Genomic DNA, 24,798 nt, shown 5'->3' with positions numbered 1-24,798 from the left:
TTTCATATTAGTTGTTAGTTACACTAATTACAGCCTAATAGTATCCTGGTGCCAGACATTTTTTCTAAAGCCATCTAGTGAAAAATATTAGAAAAGTGGTGACTGTTCCAGCCAAATTGCAATGTGCACGTCACAAGCACTTACCCCTAATTTACAGCACAGACCTTGCAAACTTCTAGCAACAACAATGGGAAAGACATCAAAGTTTTGTGTAACTTACTGCAGGAAATCCATAAACCAGAACAAATTAATCTTCATGTAAAAACTCTGATTTTTAATTTTTTTGGCAAATTTGGCAGGTAATTTCTCTTTTGAGCACAAGATCATTTGCAATTTAATCAACTAATGAACTCTCCCTTTATTTAGAAGAATCAGATACTTCTAACATTTTAATCTACTTTGAGAATATGAAGCTTTTAGTTTATCTATCATATTAACACATCAGATCCACTATAGTGTAAGAAAACCCCTGCCCTCCACTCCTGGACTCCCCCCAAAACCTCTCCTGAGGGTTATGGAACCCACAGGAAATGAGTGTGGGGTAGATGGTTGGAATGACCGGGAAGGCCACAAAACAGGAGGAGGCAGCTTGCTTGAGTGGCAGTACCAATTTCACTGCAGTCCCCACCCCACAACCCAGGCCTTTTCTGAAGACTCCCTGTTCCCCAGAAGAGGACCCTGTCAGAGCCCTTATACCTCCTTCCCAAAGCCAGGCAGACAGTGCCCCCTTGGCTCAGTGCAGGGAAATGGGTTGTGCTGCCCAAATATGGTGCTGCTCCCCCATCCAGTGCCAGGAAAAAGGGAGCAGAGACAGGGCTTTTTCCCCATAGGAACTCACAGGGACTCAGCTCCGGCACCTGGGCACCATTGCCATTATTAGAGAACAATGGAGGTGTTCATGGTGAGCTTTCGCACCTCTTTTTCTAGAAAAACAGTATATGCATGCATGTTCAAAATATGGATAAGCATAATGCAGTATCAATGGACAGTGAAAAGAACTCTGCAGTCATCATGCATATAGTTTCCCTCGGCTAAGTTCACCTTTCACAAGATGCACATCACAGACTCAGAACACATTTTCTAAATCAGGAAAAGTGCCAGATCACATATCCACAAAGGCATACACAGAGCATTAAATGAAATTAATGTAGCAATTTAAACCTCTTAGAGCTGTTGTTTTAAGCTGCCTGTAGATTTGGGTGTGCACCACTGCATAGGTTTACAATAGTTCACATTTCTAAGATAATCTTTTGCAACTGATAGTTGCTCCTTCATTATTTTTTTAAATGGTATTTAAGTTGAACCAGTTATTTAAAGGTGGAGACTTCAATTACTAGAGGAAACTACATAGCCAGTGTTGTACAAAAATATATATCAAAAAATAATATTGACTCATTTCAATTAAATTGCTTTTGACTTCTACTCATGTTCCTCATATCTGTAGTTACATTTAACAAATGAAAATAAAAAATAAAGTAAAATTCCAAAGTTCTCCATAAGCTAGAACACACTTTGTGTTTCAGAAAAAAAATAGATCATAACAATTACAAATTTCCAAGTGGCAAGACAGTATTTTCTCCTTAGATATATCTTGCTTTTCTTCCTGAACAAATTAAAGAGAAACCAGGGTGACCTTGAATGTAACCCGATACAAATATATCTGGATCTTAATAACTTGTATTACTTTTTACTAATAAAAAGGTCACATCCACAAAATAAAACAAACACATTTAAACTTTCAATGTAACTTTTAAATCAAAAGATCAATTGGTAGCTATCTGGAGTTCTTCATCCTATAGAAACTGCTTCTTTTCTCAGGTTCATCATTTGTCCCTAGCCACTGAAACTGACATGTATTTGAAAGCATTTTTCCATACAAGAATCTGCTGTTATGGGGGTACAACAGGCTGCAGTGCAACAAATATACTGTGCCAACCTGTTTCGGTTCAGCTCTCAAGAGTGTGTTGTATGTGCCTGTAAAAGGAGGAGAGGGAACAGTCTCGGGGGGGGGGGGGATGGGAGGCGGCAAAGCTTAAGCTCTTTTATTTAGTGTATGCTTGGGGTTTTTCTGTCAGCGTCACTTGGGGAAGTTCTCTATTTGCTTGTTATGTTTCCTTGGTGGTGAGAAAAGTTGTGGTGGCCTAGGGTGTGGTTGATCGTCTCTGGCTGGCTGCAGTGGAATTTGTTTGTGTGTGGGTGAGGGGGGTTGTCGGGTTAAGTTAGCCATATTGAATCATATGCCGTTGGTGGGTTATGAGCTCTTTATAATATGAGTGGGGATTGTTATCTTGGAAGATGTTCAGTAGGGCCAGTTCTGGGGTGACTTCTAGTACCTGTTTAGTTATTTGGCTTATTTCTGGTATGACTGCGCACACTCCTTTTCTGACTGGGTCCTCGATTACTTGGTTTGGTGGGATCTGCTGTTTCAGACACAGCATATGTTTGAGAAGGCCCCATGTGGGATCATGGGAAGGAGGTGCAAGGAAAAAACTGTTGTGACAACAGTTTCTTGGGCAACTTCGAAGGGCTGTGGTGAGATCCAGAAATGGCAACCTGGAGCCCCACTGACCACTTAACTGCTCTCTTCTCCATCAGCTTGGGAGCTTTTTCCTGAGACGCTTGCTGGGTATAATAGCATCCTTTGTCGTTTGAGCATCTTTATCAAGATGTTAACAGATCTGCCTACCTTGATCAGTTGTGCTTCAAAGGAAGCGCACCAGTCCTCTGATTCTTTAATATTTCCCAGCCCAGATAGATGTTAACCACAAGAGCATCTTGGATGGGATGGTTTTCAAAGAGGGCTAGACAATTGCATGGAGGAAAGGCCTATCAAAGGCAACTAGCTGTGATGGCTATGCTCAGCCTCCCGTTGGAGGGAGCAATGCTTCTGAAAAGCACTTGCTGGAAGCCACAGACTCCCCAAACATGTTTCACAAGGACCCCTTCCTTCCCTCTGCCCCAGTACCTGAGGGTCATCATGTCTCTCCAGGGATTTGGCTAGAACAAAGTATATGTTGGGGAAAGGCTCCGCCCCTGCAAAGAAAATGGAGGAATCAGCAGGCGCCTGGCTTCCAGCCATGCTAGCACCAGTCTGGCGCATGAGGGTGGAGGACACGGGAAGGAAGCATTCCTATAGTACAGGACACTCAATTGGCATTTCCACCTACCTGAACTCTGAGGCTTTCCCCCCTTGTTCTGGCCTGGCTCTCTCCTAAGGAAGATGCAAGCTCTTGCTGGCAGCCACTGGGGGAGAGAGTGTTCCTATGATTCCCAAATGTTTCAAAAGCATCTTTTTATTCCTTTAGTTGCTTGATATAATCATAGTATGGCAGGGTTGGAAGGGATCCCAAGGGTCATCTAGTCCAACCCCCGGCAATGCAAACTCCAGCCTTCTGGTTACCATTGCAATTCTGCATGGTGTGGAGAAAGGGGAGAGAGAAATGTGTTGCTTACACTCTCATAACACTGATATGAGCCCACCATGCAGCCCTTTCAATAACTAAAGTCTAAAGGGCTGTCACATGGAGGATGGAGCAAGCTTGTTTTCTCCTGCTCCAGAGGCCCTTAGGGCCTGAAGCAGTGACTCTCCTTCCTTTGGGTTTTTTAAGCAGCGCTTGGATGGCCATTGGCCATGGATCATCTAGTTGAGATTCCTTCATTGCAGGGGGTTGATGATCCTCGGGGTACCTTCCAACTCTACAGTTCTATGATGCTATGTTTTAAAGAGCATCCAATGCGCATTTAAAGCACGACTTCCCCCCGAAATGATTCGTGCCATTGTGGCTTCCCTCTCACAGACCTACAATCCCCAGAAACCCTAACAAATTACAATTCCCAGGATCATTTGAGGGAAGACATCTGGTTTTTAGAACAGGGATAGAGAACCTGCAGTTTGCTTAACCCCATTTCCTAGGAACCGGGGATGGGAAGCTCAAGTGCTTTCAACAGTATGGTTATAGGGAACAGTGTGTATAAAATATTGAATGTTAACAGGGTTATTAAGGTAATTGTATCAGAATTGTTATGGGAATGTTAAGGAGGGAGGGAGGGGAAAAGAGAGATTGTGGAATTCTGGTGGTGAGTGATGATTGGATGAGGATTGAGGATTTGAAAGGGAGTTTGAATGAGAGGCAGTTGAGAGTCAGTTGAGAGCAGTGGGTTCTGGAGTGGGTGGTTGCACTGGCGGGGGAAGAGGAGTGCGGGGGGAGCACACCGCCTTTGGAAGCATGATCCCGGTGGGGTGCCATCGCATCTGCCTCCACCAGGCACCATGCCCCCAGGATGCACGCCACACCCCCAGGATGTGCATCATGCCCCTGTGGGTGGTGCACCACGCCCCTGGGTCATGCGCCAGCCCCGCCCCAGCCTGCTCTCCACCCCCCGCTGCTGGAGCATGAAGCTCCTCCACTGGGTGGTTGGGCAACTAACTATTCAGTTTAGGACCAGTAGTCTAGTCGTCATTTTTGTAATAAAGCAGCATATAAGATAAAGAGAATTTGAGGCCATAAGCTCAAGTACACACGTCATCCTACCATCATTTAGTGAATCATCCATAAGGTCTCGTTTAGTGAGGGTGCGGTACCTAGGATGTGGACCAAACATTGATCTTTTTTGCTCTTTTCTAGTTTCATAGGTTTATGTTCTGGTTCTAATGATGTAACAGGGGTGGGGGCTCTTTAAATACCGGGGGCTGCCACAGACTACTTTTCTTCTTTAAAAGAATAATAATTTCCCCTCGTTTTCAAAAACACATGCATTGTCTCTTTCTTTAGGTTCTTCAGTTACATTTGTTGTGAGACATTGGTGCTATATGCAGTATAGGGTTGGGAAGAAAAGAGGGGGCCCAGCTCCCCACCCTCCCAGGCTATTAACTCTGTGAGGTCCCTAAAGTGCTGAGCCATTGTTAAGTAGAGGAGGAGCAATGCCTCAAGCATTGCCTCTCCCCAGATGAACCAATCCAGACCCTGCAATCATTATCTGAGGCCCTTCTTAATGTGCCTCCTCTTTGAGGGCTCTGGAGGATGGCAACATGATAATGGGGCTTCCTGTTTGTGGAATGGTCTCCCCACGGAGGTTTGGCTGGTGCCTTCATTACATATCTTTAGGTGCCAGGCAAAAATGTTTCTCTATAACCAGGCCTTTGGCTGATTAACATTCTATGGCCTTTAAAACGTGCTTTTGAGAGGTGTTTTTGGTTTGTTTTTGTTTTATTATGTCTTTTGTGTTCTCAGTTTGAATTTTTATGTTGTGAACTGCCCTGTGCTCTTTGAGTGATGGGTGGTATACAAATTTAATAAATAAACAAAACAAAACAAAACTCTGACTTAGTGCAGTTGTGTGTAAGTTTTGGCCCTCCAGATGTTGCTGAGCTACAAACCCATTCAGGCCATACTTGCTGGGGCTGCTGGGAGTTGTAGTTCAGCAACTTCTGGAAAGCCAAGCTTCCCCCCCCCCCCACAGCTTAGCAGGACTGCATGGATCCAATTCTTGGAATAGCAGGGCTGGCTTCATGGTGAGGTAATGGCCCTCTAAGTATAGGCAATTGAGGTAACAAAGGAAGTAGCTCTGTGTCAGATGACAAATGGGTGGTCCCCCCTCCCACAATTTGCTGGTCGTTAGAAATACAAAGGCCTGAGTTGTGAGTTGAGTTATGTGGGGTAGAAGATTGAATCTGCAGGCTAGGCAGCTGGGAGTGACAGAGCCATGGCTGATTTCTGTTGGAATCCAAGGCTGTTGCTATGGGAGATGCAAGACTCTTGGGGTGTTGATGCTGTGAGCTCCTCCGTTATAGGTTGAGATTGTATATATATAAGTAAATAAATTGTGTATCCTAAAGACACCATAGTCTCCACTGTCCCTTATTCTGAAGGAATGGTGCCTGGAACTCCTGGAACCTTGCACTGCTCAGAGACTCTGGGTGGCATGCAACAGTATTTATAAAAATGCAATTCTTAGGTGTCCACAGTATTTTTGGAAGAGCAAAAAAGAAAAAAAAAGAAAAAAGGGAGGAGACCAGAACAGTTTGGCCATGCTCCCATTGGATTCATGCCCATAATCCCACTGACCATGACATTCCAACCTCCTAGCCACCCCACCAGGTCTAGTGGCTGCCATAGGCTGCTGTGTCCACAACGATTAACTAAAGGTGTGTTACAAGCACATCGTTTTTTCTTTGTATGTTCTGAAGAAGTACAAGTCTGAAGAAATAAAGGCAAATCAGTTGTATAGCAACACCCCTTTATAATATGAGGCCTAACATTCAGTCACAGTAAAAGAAAGTATCCAAAAGGGGAGCTGCAGAAATTCCAACTAGAATTCCTCGCACCCCGAAAAGTAATAATGATTTCTTGCAGCTCAAGAGACATAGAACTAATTCACACTTGCAGTTTACCAGTCCAGCAATCCACCTTCAGATGAAGTGTGAACTCAGCTGCTTGGGAGTAATTGTATTCTAATCCTTAGCAATTTGCACTTCATTAATGAAGTGAGAGTTAACCCTTGCTACCACCTTGCTGAATTGTATGCAGATCCTGCTCCACTTCTGGTTCCTCCTGGAATTTAGAGGTGGGGTTAAAAGGAGCATTTTATTTTATGATGTTCTATGTTTTCTAGAAAGAAGCACGGTATGTCTAGGAATGTTACAGAGAGGCTCGGGTGACCTTCAAATACTGCAGCATCCCACAGCAATGGGTGAGAAAAGACAAGTACAGGCAGGATACAATGGAAAGGTTTAGTGCCCTGGGATGAGAAAAATACTTCCTGACAATATATTAAATATGCTTTTATCTCTGAAAGGAATTGCAGACAGGTAATCCTCAGTTAGTATGCCTTCAACTAATCAACAAAAGTGCTAGGATCTCACTGTTCTATTCCCACATTAAAATCCTGAAGGCTAATGGTGTTGGAATTAGATAAGGTAAAAACACGGAGTGGGGAACTTTCTTGTAAGTAAATAAGTAAACCTCCACTTGCACTCTGAAAGCTGACTTCAGTAGCAGATATGGTGCTGTAACTGGATCATCATTTATATTGTATCGTTTCAGTGTATATGTCCTATAGAAAGCAGAAACAAGCATCTACAACAAAAATATAACAATACAAACTTTTAAGTTTCACTTCTGGTTCAGAGTTTGCATACCTGCAGAGACACGTGGACAGTCAGGTAACATGGACTCTACTGATGTATCTAGAGGATCTGAACTTGACACCCAATTACAGCAGTTCTGAAATTGAAGGGAGACAAATTTGAATAGGAGCATTTATTCAGAACTTTATGTATCCATAACTGCCAGATTTTAAGAATAGGGATTGCAATGCCAGAGTAAGGTGACAACTGCAGTTTGTGAGCTGAAGCTGAACAAGAAGTAGCTATCATCCTGGGGTAGAAACAAGCACAACAATAGGGAGGGTGGGAGGGAGATGCAAAAAAGGGCAATGCAGTGAGCCAGTATGAGACACGCTCATTTTTGATCCCTGGGGGAGTGGATATGAGTGGAGTTCTCTGTGGACCCAGTCAGACCCACCCCCCAAAGTGAGACTGCCTGCCATTGGTCCAATCTGGCAGGTAGGCTAACTCAATCTATCCAACTAGAGGGAGAGACCAGGGACTCTTCCCTCTGGCAGGAAACCTCCCGATGCTGCAGCTGCTATGGCGGAGGACAGGCTCTGCCCCGCAAAGCTGCCAACAGCTTAATTAATTGACCATTTGTTTACATATATACCAGTCAGAGAGTGGCTGTAAAGCTGCATGTAAGAAAATATATTAAAGAAAACTTTGTTCACATATTAGTACAGTACTGATATGTTAAATGTAAAAGTTTCTCTTTACGGAAATACACTACATTTATTTTTACATTTTGTTTTCTAATCTACATCTTTGGCTAAACAGTATCAGTTATACTCTGCTTTATTATGATTATTATTATTAATTTTTTATCCCACCCTATACCAGTAGATCTCAGGGCGGTTTACAGGATAAAATCACGATACAGAAACACAGAATACAAAATCAGAATCAAAATCAAAATAAGAATAACCCAGTTGCTTTACTTTACAACTTAATTGCTAAATTTGCATATTAAACATATTTATAAAATGGGCAAATCATTATTTCATTAAATATTTCATTCACAATTTTTTTCCTGTAGAATAACAATCTACAAAAGCTTTTGTTAAAATGTTAAGAATTTTCATTTCACTTTTTAAAAATCAAATAGCTACATTAAAACACAGAAATACTTTTGTAACATACAGCCAAACAAATGTGTAAATATTTTTACTGAATAATTTTATTTAAAAATCCCATTAATCATTGTTTCAAAATGGCCGATTGTTCTTCCTTGCAAACAAGCATGTATTGTATATTTTTAGATGCTTGCTGCCCTAGTTGTGCACCATGGAATCCGTCCTCACTGCGGAAAGATCCTTGACTGGTAGATCAAGTGTCTTATTGTAGTTCCTTAATTCATTCTGTCTGGAAGAAGATGTCAGCTGTGTTGCAGTGAGGAGAGAATTTCAAAGACTCCAATCCCCACCAATAAAGGCAGAGGAATGGCTTTTGAATAGATTTGTCAAGGCAACCCTACTGTTCTGGGACCAGGGAGAGCAGGAAGAACATAAAGGAAGGGTTGCTGTATGAGATTAGAAAGTGAAGTTCACAAAGCATGGCAGATTTTTTGTAAGAAACAGTAGATCAGTGAAACCATTGAACTGTGTGAAAAACCCATGAAAACAGTTAAAAATATAACTGGTTAGTGTGTTTGTTATCTTTTCACTAAAATGTTAAGATGGCAATATTTCTATATTTCACAAAGGGTTTAAGATGCACATTTTATAATTTGCATGCCAGTTTTTAATTAACAGCTGATTGTGGAACTGTAGCACAGTAGTAAATTACAAAAGTAGTGGAATTTTTATGAAGTATTATATTCATTTGATATAGGTAAAATTAATATTATTACTGATAGAACGTTACATCAGAGAATTTGAGATAATACAGAAGATTTGAAGACAATTAACTAGTTTTATATACAATGTGCCACTTGCCTGTAAGAACTAAGTATTCTCAAATGCAAAGTAAAGATATGAAAGTGAAAGATTTGTTTTATCAGTCATCACAGTGCCTAATAAATTCAAAAATTATGACTTCTATTGGCACTAAAAATAGGCAGCTCATGATATAGGGTAGATAGATGAAATGAAGAATTGCTATTTTAACTATTAATTATTTCAATGACAGCAATTAGCACTACATACACAAAGCAATTGAGAGAAGATTTTAATTATTATTCATTCTACCACTAGATCTAAGCCCAGTGAAGTAAAAATATACCCAGGTGACAAGATATAGTTTTAGTAACAATCACCTGAATTTCACACAGTGTAAAAATACTACTTATATGAGATTCTTTAACATCCCATCCATATTTTAATTCACTAGCCATTATTCTTATTCTTTAAGATCCACTTTCTGAGAATGAAATAAAAGATAATGAACATGTCATGTTTAAATGTATTCAGAGAACAATTAGTTATCAGATTCAAAATGGGAGACTTAAATTTAATATATATATATTTCCTTATGGCGTGTATTTAATGTTCTGAGTTCTCATAAAGCAACTTTGGATTTTCTAACAAAGGCTTTAGAGGTTTGGGGATTTTTCTTTCTTTTTGTGTGTATGTATTTCAGGTCAGAGTTGTCAGCCTTTATCCTAGACAATTCTCTGTCCTTACCATGGTCTGTAAAACTAAATGGTTAAATCAGAAACATTAAGGTTACAAATAATATTTTATGAAATAAACTCTAACATTCAATCCTGATTAATAGCACTGGGCCAACTAGCTGACATTGGCTGAAATCCTAAATGGCTTCTCCATTTACATAAGGCGTTGGCATTTTTCATCAATTCCCACTCAATAAGCAGCCCTGCTTGCACCATATCTTACACTAGTTTTAAGTTACAGATAGGTAGCCGTGTTGGTCTGCCATAGTCAAAACAAAACAAATTCCTTCCAGTAGCACCTTAAAGACCAACTAAGTCAGTTCTTGGTATGAGCTTTCGTGTGCATGCACACTTCTTCAGATACACTGAAACAGAAGTTTCCAGACCCTTCTATATAGTGAGAAGGTGGGGAGGGGTATTACTCAGAAGGGTGGTGGGAATGGGTGATTGGCAGATAGCTGTGATGAGCCTGTTGACGACTCTTAACGACTGCAATAGGTCTTACAGGAAAAAGCAAGGGGTGAAAAGGTGAAAAATGGCTTTTCACCCCTTGCTTTTTCCTGTAAGACCTATTGCAGTCGTTAAGAGTCGTCAACAGGCTCATCACAGCTATCTGCCAATCACCCATTCCCACCACCCTTCTGAGTAATACCCCTCCCCACCTTCTCACTATATAGAAGGGTCTGGAAACTTCTGTTTCAGTGTATCTGAAGAAGTGTGCATGCACACGAAAGCTCATACCAAGAACTGACTTAGTTGGTCTTTAAGGTGCTACTGGAAGGAATTTGTTTTGTTTTGACTAGTTTTAAGGTTTCCCACCTCAGTGTGACTGCCCCATTTTGTGGAACAGCATCACTGCTGAGATATGGCAGATGCCCACTATCTGTACTTTCCATAAACAATTGGATACATTTTTGTTTCAGCAAGCTTTTCTAGACAGATGAAAACGACCAATAGCTTCACATAGGGGTTAAACAGCATTGTGGAGAAAATAGTGCCTTGCACCATAAAGATAACTGCCACGGGGTCAAGAAGTTCTCTCTCAATGCTATTTTCTGGACTTGGCCTCAACAGTAGGACTGGAAGCGCTATAACACAGTTCCGCAATCCAGGATGATACCAACATCAATGGTATGAAAAGCCACAGAGAGATTAAGAAGGAGCAAGGTTCCTTGTCCTGTTCTCAGCAGAGGTCACCCAACCAGGGAGACCAAGGCCAATTTAGCCTCATGGCCAGGGCTAAACCAATTGTAACTGATCTATGTAATCCATATGATCCAAGAATTCTGGCAGTTGACCTTCCACAACCCTCTCTACCACCTTATCTTGAAAGTGGGCATTTGTAACTGGTTGGTAGTTAGTCTAAGGCAAACAGATCTAGGGCCAGCTTCTTTAGGAGTGTCCATACCACTGTGACAGGCATTGGTCCCTCATGAAGTGAGCATAAGAAGACCCTGGTGGACCAAGCTAATGGCCCATTTAGTCCATCATCCAGTTCTCATAGTGGTCAATCAGATGCCTGTGGGATACACACAAGTAGGACCTGAGCACAGCACTCTTCCCTTCAGCTGTTTCGACAATGGTATTCAGAAGCATACTGCCTTTGACAGTGAAGGTAGAACATATTCATTGTGGTTCTGTTTGCCTTTTTCATACACTGGGTTGACATTGCTCTGGATGCAACCGGTCAAATTTAATAAGCCAAGAAGGATGGGGTAAAGCATAAAGAGGACATGGATTTTGGGGTGTGTGTGTCAAGTGACTTTATCCTCAAAATGTAATCAGTTGGTTGAAGGGCTCTGGTGGGAGTCAACAACCCTGCACTATCTGAAAGAGCTCTGCCAACCAGCTACTTAAAGATACAGCACAGACTGCAAAATGCACCTCCTTTATCATCCGTACTGCCACATAGTAGGCACATTGATGTGCGTTAACCAGTGTTTGGTCAACCTAAAAGTGAAACTTGTGACCCTTGTACTCCAGTCTTATGAATATGTTACGTAAAAGCACACACAGTCCTGATACAACAAGAAATGTATGTACATTTCTACATAAAGTGGTACCTCGAGTTACATACGCTTCAGGTTACATACGCTTCAGGTTACAGACTCCCCTAACCCAGAAATAGTACCTCGGGTTAAGAACTTTGCTTCAGGATGAGAACAGAAATCGCGTGGCGGCCACGCGGCAGGCCCCATTAGCTAAAGTGGTGTTTCAGGTTAAGAACAGACCTCCGGAATGAATTAAGTACATAACCAGAGGTACCACTGTATTTATTTTACAAGGTTGGCATCTCACTGTTCAAGGATTCACAAAGGAAGAGCCACAAAAAATACTCTTCAGTTACAAAGAACTTAAGTGCCAGAATCAGAGAAAAGGGGGTTAATGAGCTTTGAAGTCATCCTGAAGTCATTTCCTTCCTTTTTATGACTTGGATCCTGACTTGACCTTCCACAAGTGGTATTTCATCCAGTGGGGACTTCTGCTGGAGAAAAAAGGGGGAGAAGATTTTCCCACTTCGCTCTGCATCTGATGCCCCCTTATTCTTCTGTAGTATTCCTCAATCCTCCAGAGCAGGCTTCCTCAAACTTGGCTCTCCAGATGTTTCTGGCCTACAACTCCCATGATCCCTAGCTAGCAGGACCAGTGGTCAGGGATGATGAGAATTGTAGTCTCAAAACATCTGTAGGGCCAAGTTTGAGGAAGCCTGCTCTAGTACGTATTTATTTTGGAGAAGGGGCACATGGTTTAGCAGGGCCTAGGGGATCCATCAAAAATCACCTTCCCCTTCTTCTGCAAGAAGGAAACAATAGAGTTCTGCTCATAGGATTTGAGGATCCAAATATAGTTACATACAGATTACATAAATGAAAGGAAATCAGACTATGTTCAGGCCACAGGGTAAATTTCAATGAGCATAATAAAACCGGAAAAGATTAGGTTTGCCAGCACACACACCAGAATCAAGCCTCACCTCTCGCATCCACTCTCGAATAGTTTTGCCAGCTTCTTGATGCCACACGTTGTGAACTGAGTCCGTCAATGCCACAGCAGTAACTTTATTCTTTACTTCTGCCTCTCGTTGAATCATCTGTAGAAAACACAAATCCAAAAAGTCTTAAAGTGCAAATGCATCTAACTTTAAGCTCGCCAAACTACTAAAGTCTTTTTGCTTTTCACAGGAATCGATTCTAGAATTTAAAGGGATGGGTAACAGCTTTGAGGGTTTCTACAATCAAGCAGTATATAAATTTTATGAAATAAAAAAAAATTATGACATAAAAATGATAAACCACAGTAAAGGAAAGCCAAGATTCACAAAGGGACTTCAAACTATTGTTTATGATCTTGTTTTGCTGGTACCCAGGGTCAAGTTCACTCACAGAAACAAGCTACACTTACATTTCTTTAAACAAGCCATAGTTTAACATTATGTGCTGACCGGTCCTATTCTATGTTCTTAAACTGTGATTTATGAATAAGCACAAAAAGAATTTTTCAAATAATAATAGTGTACAACAGAGAACACAGCATTAGAAAACAAAATAAAAAAATAAGAGAAGAAACATTTGTTGACATAATGAATGATAAAAAAGAGTATATATAACCTATGTATTGGGTGGGTAAAATGGTACTAAACATCTTCATTTTGCTCTTTTTCATTGGGTACAACTCAATGTTCATTGAATTTGCTGTTATGGCTAACTCAGCATTTTAAAATTACTATATTTTATTGAGTTCGACTATACTTTAAGCCCTTAGCTAAAGAAGACACAAATACCATCACTATAATGTAATGTGAACATAGGTATTTTCATGTCATATCAGAGCAGTGGCCCATTTATCTAAACCAGAATCTTTGTTATTATATACAAAGGGTGAGTTTTACACAATCAATGTACCTGGCTATATATTTGTGATGATTAGCTGAGTTTAGAAGCAAACATCTGTTGGATTTATTTTTAAACACACATCTTCTCTGGATGGGAACACATGGGTCATGTACTAACAATGTGTAATGCTTTTCCTGGATTACTAGTTACTGGTACAGTCAGCACTAAGTGATTGTAGTCGCCCTTGCTTAAAAGATGACCAAATTCATGGTTCTTTTCATCATTAATTTGAGGACTGTCTTGTTGGATCAGATGAAAGGTTCATCTAGTACAAGGTTTTTTTCCCCAACACTGGGCAGCCTGATGACATTGGGAAGCTCCTTTTGCATATAACACTTCAGCTCAATTTGAAAGGATTTAGTATTTACAAGCCTTCCTCAGAGAACTCTTCACGAACTGTTTTCTGAGAATATTTTCCTGGCTCATAAGTTGGCAGTCTCTTGTGCATCTACTCTTTTAAATTGTTGAAAAGCACCAATTTTTCAGTAAGTTTTCCATTGCCCTTCAAATCTTAACCACAGATCAGATACGCAGCTGTGCGAAAACAGAAAAAAATAACACCAGTAGTTGATTTTTAAGGTTCCAGAAAACTATGTAGTTATTTGAGCATAGCTCTCAGGAGTGTTTGAATAGGGCACAGCTCAGATAAACCCCTGAGCCTTGGAAACAAAGGACATGTGAAATCTCCAGATTTGTAAACCAAGTCCTAGCGAGCTCCCCCAAAGCTGAGTTTTACAGCTTTGCCAGATTTCCTTTACACATTCTCGTGTAAGCCTTTCTCCTAGCAAATATGACTGGTTAGACCTCTACTGTAGCCCTAATACCATCTCTAACAAGCTGCAGGACTCAAAAAGAGCCAAGTTAGAGTGGTACCTGCCACTGTGTATGCATGGCATAAAATAAACATTGTCTACCTCTCATATGTAAAGTGTTGTAAATCTGAAATTTGGACAGTTTGTACCGTTCCCCATCACAAGAAATCTTCTAGACCAAACCGGAGTGATAGGACATCTAATATCTATTGATGACAGTGTTTTTCAAACTTGGGTCTCCAGCTGATGTTAGACTACAACTCCCATCATTCCCGACCACTGGTCCTGCTAGCTAGGGATGATGGGGATTGTAGTCCAACAACAGCTGGAGACCCAAGTTTGAGAAACACTGTTTTATGATGATTCTGAATAAAGGTTTTAACAAAGTATTCAACATGCCTTAATTATAGAGCTGAATCTCCCTACTGATAAATACACCAACCCAGCCAAAGTGGGGGGGGGGGGAGGGAGGGAGAGAGAGAGAGAGAGAGAGAGAGAGAGAGAGAGAGAGAGAGAGATTTATGTTAAAAAATGTTTGTGATGGCTGAAGGCTTAAAAGGAACTCAATGAGAGCACACTTTTCACTAGGACAGCAGTTAGGAAGAAGTACACTCTTTAAAAAAAAACAACCTTCCCTGTATTTGACTGACATCCTGGAAAATAAAAGAGAGGAGTCTTCAATATAGAAATAACCAAGGAAAGAATGCCAGAAGATTGTGTCTTAAAATATTTGCTTGTAATGTAGAAAATACCCAAATGAGATCTATTTACAAAAGATATAGCTGAAACTAAACTAAGGTGATATAAATCACTTTAGATGCAGGATACCTGTGACGCAACCTAATTCCATATCTTTAACTAAAATATCATTTGGAAAGATATTGTTTCTTTACGATTCATAGATGAGAGCCTCAATGCAACAAAAGTTAGTTGTAACTAATTCCAGTTGAAATCAATGCAACTGTAGTCAGAACTAACTTTAACTAGGTTGGGGCCCTTTAAGATTGGCAATAATAAGATTTAATATTTAAGGGCCCAAACTCAGCTAAAGTTCATTGTAACTAAGTTCCAATGATCTGCCAAACACTGGAAATATGGAATAAGACCACAAGGTGTCAGCAATTCCCATGTTCACCAGTACTACCATTGGGCACAAGCATACAATACTTGAAGGCCTTTAAGAAGGATAGAGAAGCTCTGATGACTTAGCTGATGTAATGAGTGACCAATGAGTATATACATGCCCTGGGCTTCTGCAAAACACTGTGTAATGTCCAAAGTGGAATTGCTTAGCAGAGATACAACATTAGATGTAGAGCTTGAGAATTCTCATTATTTTACAAATTTCAAATCAAAGCTACTTGTCAAAAGCAGTCCTTACTTATCCAGAATGAGATAACATGTAAAATCACAAAGCAGCAGCATTTCATTCCTCATTTTTATTTTAATGTTTAAATCCCAGAAGTAAATAGCTTTTAAAAATGAGTAACATGAATCTAGTCCTACTTCTGCTTAGATCAGCTTTATGCAATGGACAGCCAAATATCTCTTGGAATATCACAGAAGACTGAAACAATAGCTTTTCCTATTACCTGGCTCTTGTCCTCTGAGGCATGTTGCCTATGAACATAGAAATTGTATTCAGCTTGCATGGCTAATAACTATTAATAGATTTACACTACACAAACTTTTCTATTTTTTTGGACATTGAGTCACTGCTTGTGTGAGTAGACAGCTTGTACAACCAGTACCGCTTCCTCTCCTCTCTGCAACCCATTTACTTCCTCCCAAACCTCTCTAAAGGTAAAGGTAAAGGGACCCCTGACCATTAGGTCCAGTCGTGACCGACTCTGGTGTTGCGGTGCTCATCTCGCTTTATTGGCCGAGGGAGCTGGCGTACAACTTCTGGGTCATGTGGCCAGCATGACTATGCCACTTCTGGCGAACCAGAGCAGCGCACAGAAACGCCGTTTACCTTCCTGCCGGAGCGGTACCTATTTATCTACTTGTACTTGAAGTGCTTTTGAACGACTAGGTTGGCAGGAGCAGGGAACGAGCAACGGGAGCTCACCCCGTCGCAGGGATTCAAACCGCCAACCTTCTGATCGGCAAGTCCTAGGCTCTGTGGTTTAACCCACAGCGCCACCCGTGTCCCTTCTCCCCAAACCTCTCTAGAACCACCCAAAATGGTATTGGATGAAGCTTGTTTGAGCAAAGCTCAGGCAGGGCAAAATGCCTTGGCCTGACTTGGGTTATTCCTCCAGCCAAATGCAGCCTGTATCTCCCCTAGCCCTGCAGCCCTCAGGAGAGGATTTTGGGGGAGAAAGGGGAGAGGAGGGGAAGCAAAAGAATGGTTGCGCAAGTCACCTTCAATTTGTATAGCCACTGTATACAACTCATTTAAAATAACTGTGTATAACTAGTTTATTTTGTCCCCTGCAAAAAAAGCTCTTATAACTTCACTGGATCAATGTGAATGTTAATAATATTAGCAGGGGTGGGGAGGTTCTATCCTGTCTTCCCATACTCTATACTATTCCTGATTTTGAAAATCTTGATCATGTTTGTTCAACTGTCTTTTGCATTAAATTAAAAACTAAACTTAAATAAAAAACAAATTACCCTTGTAATAATGTGCACCAATGCATTTATCATTGTAGCTGCCTTTTCCTATATCCTTTTCAGCTCTAGAACTTTTTCAGGTGGCTGGGGGAAACCAACACTATATGCAGTATTATAAATGTAGCTGGATAACAAAAATATATAATGGCATTATTTTTAGCACTTTTCATAATAATCTCCTATCCCTAAACCTCCATTTTCCACCCCCACCCCCCGTTTATTAGATTGCTGCATGTGTGTTTGGTGGTGGTGAGAGAGATAACCAAAACATCTGGGATAATTAAGTCTACACTATATTAATTTGAAAAGTACATAGTTTTCCTGATTGACTGCTGCTGGGCCTACCTGGGCAACCTATGGAGATTCTAGTGACTAGAAAATCTGACAGAATAAAGTGCACTAAAGAGAACGGGGAAATAGCAGTTCTTTAGGAACAAGATATTTTCTAATTCCTCATGTTGAAACAAATCACTCTTCAGTTGCAAGTCTGAGTTCATTTGCTGGCTAAAATATTTTGCTTCCTAGCTTCTTTCTAGAAAGCAGATTGAATTTTGGCCTTGCACAGGGTGCTGCTGAAATCTGAAAGACCAAAGTCTGCCCCTGACTTAAGATCTATCTAGTCTACAGTGAAAGGAACACGGGTGGTGCAGTGCTCTAAACCACAGAGCCTAGGGCTTGCCGATTGGAAGGTCGGCAGCTTGAATCCCTGTGACGATGTGAGCTCCCGTTGTTCGGTCCCAGCTCCTGCCCACCTAGCAGTTTGAAAGCACATCAAAGTGCAAGTAGATAAATAGGTACCGCTCCAGTGGGAAGGTAAACGGCGTTTCCATGCGCTACTCTGGTTTGCCAGAAGCAGCTTAGCCATGCTGGCCACATGACCCGGAAGCTGTCTGCGGACAAACACCGGCTCCCTTGGCCGATAGAGTGAGATGAGCATGCAACCGCAGAGTCGTCCGCGACTGGACCTAGTGGTCTGGGGTACCTTAATCTTTAGTCTACAGTAATTACAGTTGCTAAATGTTTTCTGGCCAAGGGAAAGTTTGAACAATAAAAAAGTGGCTTACTTCATCTAAGGAAATCTAGGAACAATAAGAGCAATAAAATATCTAGTTCTGTATATACGTATGCCTGTAACTAAAACACCAATCATACCTTCCAATATTTCTCCAATGAAAATAGGGACGTCCTATTCCATGATGATAATTTTATTATTAATACCCCACATATCTGACTGGGTTGCCCCAGCACTCTGGGCAGCTTCCAACATACATAAAAACATAATAAAACATTACACATTAAAAAAAAAAAACCTTTCCTACACTGGATTGCCTTCAGATGGCTTGGGGGTTAGATAACTCCATACCCTCCAAAATTTCTCCAATGAAAATAGGGAAAAGGGGGACATTCCAGGATCAAATCAGAAACTGGGACGGCTTCTCTAAATCTGGGACATCTCTAGAAAATAGGGACATTTGGAGGGTCTGCAAGATATGTCCCTTGATCACAGATTTAACAGATTGACCTTTGTTTCTTCCTTAGTTCATTTTAAGAAATTATATGTACACGTAACAACTTAAAAGAGGTTGTCTGCAGATCCTTTGTCCAGTTTGTGTATTTGGCCCAGCCACCAACTTGGTTATCAGCTAATATTGCCTTCCAATCAAATCCAATCCTGAATAGCCACATGCTGCTGAGAAAGATACGTAGTTTCCAACTTGTTCCGCATCTGTCTCTGAAGGAAACACTTCTCATTTCCTCCAATGCTGACCTATTAACACTTACAACCAATTTTTATTTTGCTCATTCTGTTGCCTTAAACACTCCCCTTATCCAGCTTCTAACCTCTTGCTGCCTTGTACAAAAGTAAAAGGAACAAACTATTGGTTTGACCAGGAAGATTTTACTTGCAGCAGTTTCAGAGACTAATAGCAAATTTGGTGTTATGGGGTAGAGGACTGGACAGTATCAGGCATGTATAATCTATTACTCAATAATTGTTCAAACCTTTAAGTATACTCATTTTAACTTTACTTATAGCATGTATATGCTGAAGCATTTATGAATAACAGAAAGCATATTAAAGATAACAAAATAATTTCAATGTGGAAAAAGATGATAAAATTACATCTTGGGTCAATTTAAGAATCACTTTAGTTACCTAATTTTAAAGCCGGACTCTTAGCAACTGACAAACAAGTACTGCAGAAAGTCTCTTTAACTTTAAAAAGCCAGATACAGGGTAAATACTGACAGCAAATTCATTCTCATAGTCCCATCAATGTTCTCTATCCACTTTCTGAAGAAAATATTTCTATACATGAGGAGGTCATTTCATCTCACTTGCAGAAATTTTCTCAACTGAAAATGTCAACATGTGTGCTAATTCTGGCTCCACTAGTCACTGGACAGAGACAACTGATGTATTTAACAAAGGCCACTGAAAAGCCATCAGCTGGGAGCAGCTCTTCGTCACTACTAAACAGGGGGCAGAGCTGAATCAGTGACCTAGAAGTGAAAGACTTTGTAATCTGATTACCAATCTTTTGAGCTATGCAGTCCATCCCCCTTTCATTTTTACTGATAAGAGAGAATCTTATTACCTAAGCAACTTTTGTAGCCTTTTAGCAATGCAAAAGCTTTCATTTAGTGTTCCAAAAGGAAACTCTCATGGGCACGCTTATTAGCCCATCTCAAGCATTGTCTCTGTACTACTTTCCCTTATTAATTTCAAAATAAATTTATTGGTATAAGAGTCTACTGCAATGGCGTTTCTGATAATGATATATGGTAAAGCTCTTGCTGGTTAGAGATGCTGATGAGCTATTTTCACACAGAAATGGAGGCAGCAGAGCACTTACTGGCAAACGATAAAACTAAGTGGCAATGGGCAAATAATTTGGTAATTTTCCTAGATTAGGAGCAGAGTTTCGTTTAAGTAGTTACAGGAAAAGTTTTTTTCCCCTCATTTCCAAAGCATGGTTGTTTGATGGTTATAATGCTTTAATATTACTTTATTGCAGTACTTTGGGTTTGCAAATGTGACAACATGCATTTTAAAAGGTGTAGAAAATGATCTCATGTGACAAGAGGATGCTGCTGTTTCTTCTTTTTGCCTTGGACTTCCTTTCAAAAGCCTCAGGAAGAAATCTCGAAGACCTTTCCTGTCAGTTTCCCTCTTCTCTACAGACATTTTGGCCTGTGCATGAATACTGCTTCCCTTTGGCTTGAGGTAATAAACGATTAGCTACAGCAAACTGTAATATTTCAAGTTATTCTTTGCTAGAACGCACCCAGTCAGCGTTTCAGATGTAATACATCAGGATTTGGAATTAACTTTATTTATAGGCAAATAAAACATCCTGCTCGGAATGAGGTATCTATTATAAGAGGCCATTAGTTTGGAGTTCATCAGTACCAACAAAGTAGCATTTTGAACTATACAATAGAAATAACTCTGTAGTAGTGATTAATCAGTGTTTTCCTTATGAAGTGCTAAGACGAAAGTAGATGGTACCTGTTCTTGTTAAATGGTAGATACCTATAGCAAATGTTCCAAGTATATCATGTACAAATCAAAATTAGCTAAGAACTTTGCTATAGGCAAAATAGTATATACAAAAGTAATAATACAACCCCATATTAAAATCAAAATGAAGTTTATTTTCCTCACAGCAATCAATTAGTTTCACTGAGATTTTTCCATGAATGATACATTTTAACTGTTGCATGAAAGTATTTATGTATATGTGTCAGAATCCCACAGCACTTATATAGGCAAATATCAAACTCAACACAAAATTAATCACTAGGTAGCAGTGAGAAAAATGATATACTGGAGAACTTCATAATGTACTTTTATCCAAACATTCTCCTCCCTGAATAAAAGGCTCACCACCATTGACCATTTTTATTATCTCACTTGTTGGTATACTTAACTAAATAATTTTGGGGGAGGATTAAACCTTAATCAATGTTTTGTTCCCTCCAGAGTCTGCAAGAGTATTAAGAATGACATGTTGTTTCTTTTTCTACCTACTGGAGAACTTGGAGCTCTGCCAGACGGTAAGTAAAGAATCAGCCAAAGTTGGCTGTAGCCTATGGGCTATATTTGTACAACCTTCTTGAAACTTTTGGATAATATCTTAGTGAAATTTATAGGCCACAGAAAAGAACAGTATGAAGACTAAATAATCATTAATGTTACATTAAATCACTAGGAACACTAACTATGGCATTCACTTATGTTCTGTCAGTATTGAACTCTGGCCTTGATGACTTAGAACTATTAATGCTACAGAATCACAGAAACATGTTTTTCTACTTCCTTTTTCAGTATTCTAGCTCATATATACACTGGTAAAATATTTTGTGAATGGAAGAAATGAGAAATTTCAGCAATTAAGTTCTAATTATACAACAGAGCAATTTTTGATGTATTATTCGGTAATTGAATATATGCTTTTAAACTTCTAAGGCTTGTTCTGTGCATATCTTTCTCTTGACCTTTGTTCAATGGAATTACAGTAACTCTTCAGTGATTCCTTCTCACTTGTTTTCTAAAGCTGTTCAATCACACTTGCTAGCAAGAAGCACAGCTGGCAAGGGATCTAAACCTCATCACAGGGCAAAGTTAGCCTTCTGGCTTTGCCAAGAATGACATTTCAAATGAAAAAAATGCTATTTATTGTGTGGGGCATTTGATTCTGTATTTGTTTTAAGTGCAAATAGCTCCATCCTTTGTACTAACGCTGCATTTAGACACTACACTAGATTAGACAGTGCACTAGAAACAAAAACAGCAATGAATTAAACTGTCTGGATTTTTTTTTAATAAGAATACCATTGTTAATTAAAGTAAGATTACAGAAATCAGCTGAGTTTTTCCTCACAGTCCCAAAAGAAATCCACAATGGAGGATAAGCAGTGCCCCCTAGTGTTATTTACAACAGACAGAAATCAGAATAAAGGTAAGCTCCATTCACTGGGATCTTTAATGAAAAATATAATGCAGAAAATGTTTATATGCAAAAGACTTATTGCAAATATATATTCAAACATATAAGTTTAACTCAAAAATTATAATAAGTTACATCTAATAACTGATACACATATGCGGTATACTCATACAAAGTATACACACGCACACACTCTCACTCAAGAGTCTGACATGGCCAAGATGTCTTTAATGTTCCAGGCAGCTCAGAAAAAAAACATTTCCACACAGAATAGCAGGCCATGCATGAAAGCGGGTGTCAGAAAGCCCAGCAGAATCACTCACTGTGAAGATGTCTAATAGGGATTGCTGAATACACAATACAGGCAGCATGGCCTGAATGACTAAATTGGAATAGCCAGAACATAGTAAGAAGGTTTTGAATCAACCAGATATTATAATTAAACCTGTAATGAATGTTCTGACTTTTCTCCTTTTCTTTTGTTAATTGGGGGTTAACCCTATTTAGACATTGTTGGGGTCTGATGTCAACAATTTTATAATTTAATTTTGATGCCTTCCAGCAAATTATCTCAATAACAATGACCGGGTACATAAGTAATATGTTATAGCCCTCTCCTAAAAATATACCCCAAGTGGCCAAGTTTCACTAAACGTGAACAAGCCTCTAATAGGAAATAAGAATGTAATCTTGTCTTAAGGTTTAAAAAAATATTTTCCCCCAAGTACACTGAAAAGAGTAAACAAGTTATTCTATAAATATGGAACACCACCCAAATTCATTAGCAAGGGAATGCAATTAATGCAAACAACCCCCCATAAAAACATAAAGTGTGTGTGTGGGGGGGACTTTTTCAGAAGAGACAACTTTCAGATAGCGCAAGACAGTCATGTATGTCAAATTATTTTTTCAAATGGACCACAAATTAATAGAAAGCCTGACAAACTAGTGTTTTTCCATTAAAACTGCAAAACTCTTTTGAAATGAATTCAGATCACATGTTTGCATTCTTCCATTTAAAGCATTAGTAGACATTCACTCTTATCCTTGCATTTTAAAAAGGAAATAATTAGCCCTTTATGAAAAGATTACAATGTGCATTTTAAATTAATGTTTAAAATGGAATACACACAAAAAGCATTAGTTTAGTAGATAAAATGCTAGCCATTAATGCTTAAAGTGACAGTACCTACGTATTTACACACTTCATAGTAACTATTAAGTAAAACTGGATGAAACTTTAATTGACTTATATTCAGTACATCATTACTAAATGAAAAGCAAGAATTTCTATTGTATGCTTGGATAAGAAAGTCACTGTGTGCCACTTCTCACAAGACATTTTAAAGGTATTTCCAAAAATGTAAGGCATAAATGCAACAAACAGGTGCTGGCAACTGTGTTTTTTTACATTGCAAGATTCCTCAGGGAGCTGGAGAGGTCTCAGCTCCTCAGCAAGTGTACATTTGGTGGCAAACATGAATTTGCAGTTATATACTGTGTGAAACTGAAACTTTAAAACTATAAATATAAGTTTAATTAATTAATGTTTTTAATCAGTAACATTTTAGGAAAAAAGTGTCACTGATTGAATGTTGCTACTTCCACTGCATACTGAAGACAGCTAGTATTGACATAATTCCTATGCGAAGCCTTTAAGATACATTGTAATGTCTGTCACAGTTTATACCCTTTTCATATCTTTATCCTAAGTCCTCTAATTAGATTAGCTTGATGCATGCTTATTAGCATGATGTGAAAATGAGGGAATGTTCGTGTTAGGGCCAGGAGAACTGCATGTCTTCTGCATCCCAAATCATATTCTCAAGACTGACTCTTATTACCAGGAAGGATGTTGCTATGATCAGGACCCCGTCTTGAATAACTGTTCTGAAAAGGGGTGCTACTTACAGAAAGTACAAAGCTGTAATATTTTTACAGGGGCATTAAAGCCTATATAGCACATTCTCTTCACCATCAGAAGGATGGTGGAGACTGCTTCTGCAGCTGGCTGTTCTTATGATACTGAATGGAGTCTAGAATAATATGCATATGGTGCTTGCCTTGATTTTACAAACTGTTTTATGGTATATGTATCATACTGCTTTGAGAACTTCAGCTGCACAAACTGTAGTGTTAAAAAACTATCAGATGTGTTGCAGTGGAACAGCTTAGACTAATCAGAGAATGAGAGGTTTACTATTTTCCTTAGCTTATCAATATATAATTGTAATATATGTGTGTTTGTTATCTATAGCTATCTACACACACACACACACACACACACACACACACACACACACACAATTATCCTTGATTTCCATATTAGAAAATTAATAAAGTCCCAAGTCATACACGTTAAATGCCAGCCAATATAGTATCATATTGGGACAGTTAAATCCCAAATGGAAGCTGTCCCTCTGAGGCTAATCAAGCTTATCTTTTGTTTTACACAAATAACTATGCTTTGCTTTGCTTTGCTTTGCAGGGAGATGAGAAACTCACTCACATTATACCGCAAAGAGTGTAAAGCGTCCACTTGCTGCTCACAGTCATGAACATAAACTTTCACTGGGGATGCAGCTGGAATGATTGCAAGAAGAGAGTACTATTGTGTAAAGGGTCAGGCAGAAATAGGGAGGGACACCTTCTGCATTAACAGCATCAATAGGCCTTTGATGTTATAACAATTATTGTCCTAAAACTGTTTAAGAATTCAAAGAATTTTCCAAACATACTCTATAATGAGGGTATACAGATATATAGCTAGAAAGCTGGTGGCAGAAGGGAAATG

The 24,798-nt window shown here is 39.5% G+C and overlaps 1 protein-coding gene across 5 annotated transcripts in view; it reads right to left on the bottom strand.

The window, feature by feature from the left end:
* ARB2A (ARB2 cotranscriptional regulator A) overlaps positions 1-24,798 on the bottom strand; it is a 204,628-nt gene that overhangs the window by 58,736 nt on the left and 121,094 nt on the right. For 4 of the 5 annotated variants that reach the window (XM_081880534.1, XM_081880537.1, XM_081880535.1 and 1 more), the window contains 2 exons: positions 12,697-12,813; positions 7,139-7,223 (listed from right to left, as the gene is read on the bottom strand). In XM_081880534.1, the coding sequence (XP_081736660.1) occupies positions 7,139-7,223; positions 12,697-12,813 (202 nt within the window). Of the gene's footprint in view, positions 1-3,167; positions 3,244-7,138; positions 7,224-12,696; positions 12,814-24,798 lie in introns of all 5 variants that reach the window. The other variant, XM_081880536.1, reaches the window with a different exon arrangement.

The sequence above is a fragment of the Podarcis erhardii genome (assembly GCF_964252035.2).
Source record: "Podarcis erhardii genome assembly, chromosome: 11".
NCBI classification, from domain to species: domain Eukaryota; kingdom Metazoa; phylum Chordata; class Lepidosauria; order Squamata; family Lacertidae; genus Podarcis; species Podarcis erhardii.
The sequence above is the reverse complement of the archived record's forward strand: the minus strand, read 5'-3'. Positions and strand labels throughout refer to the sequence as shown.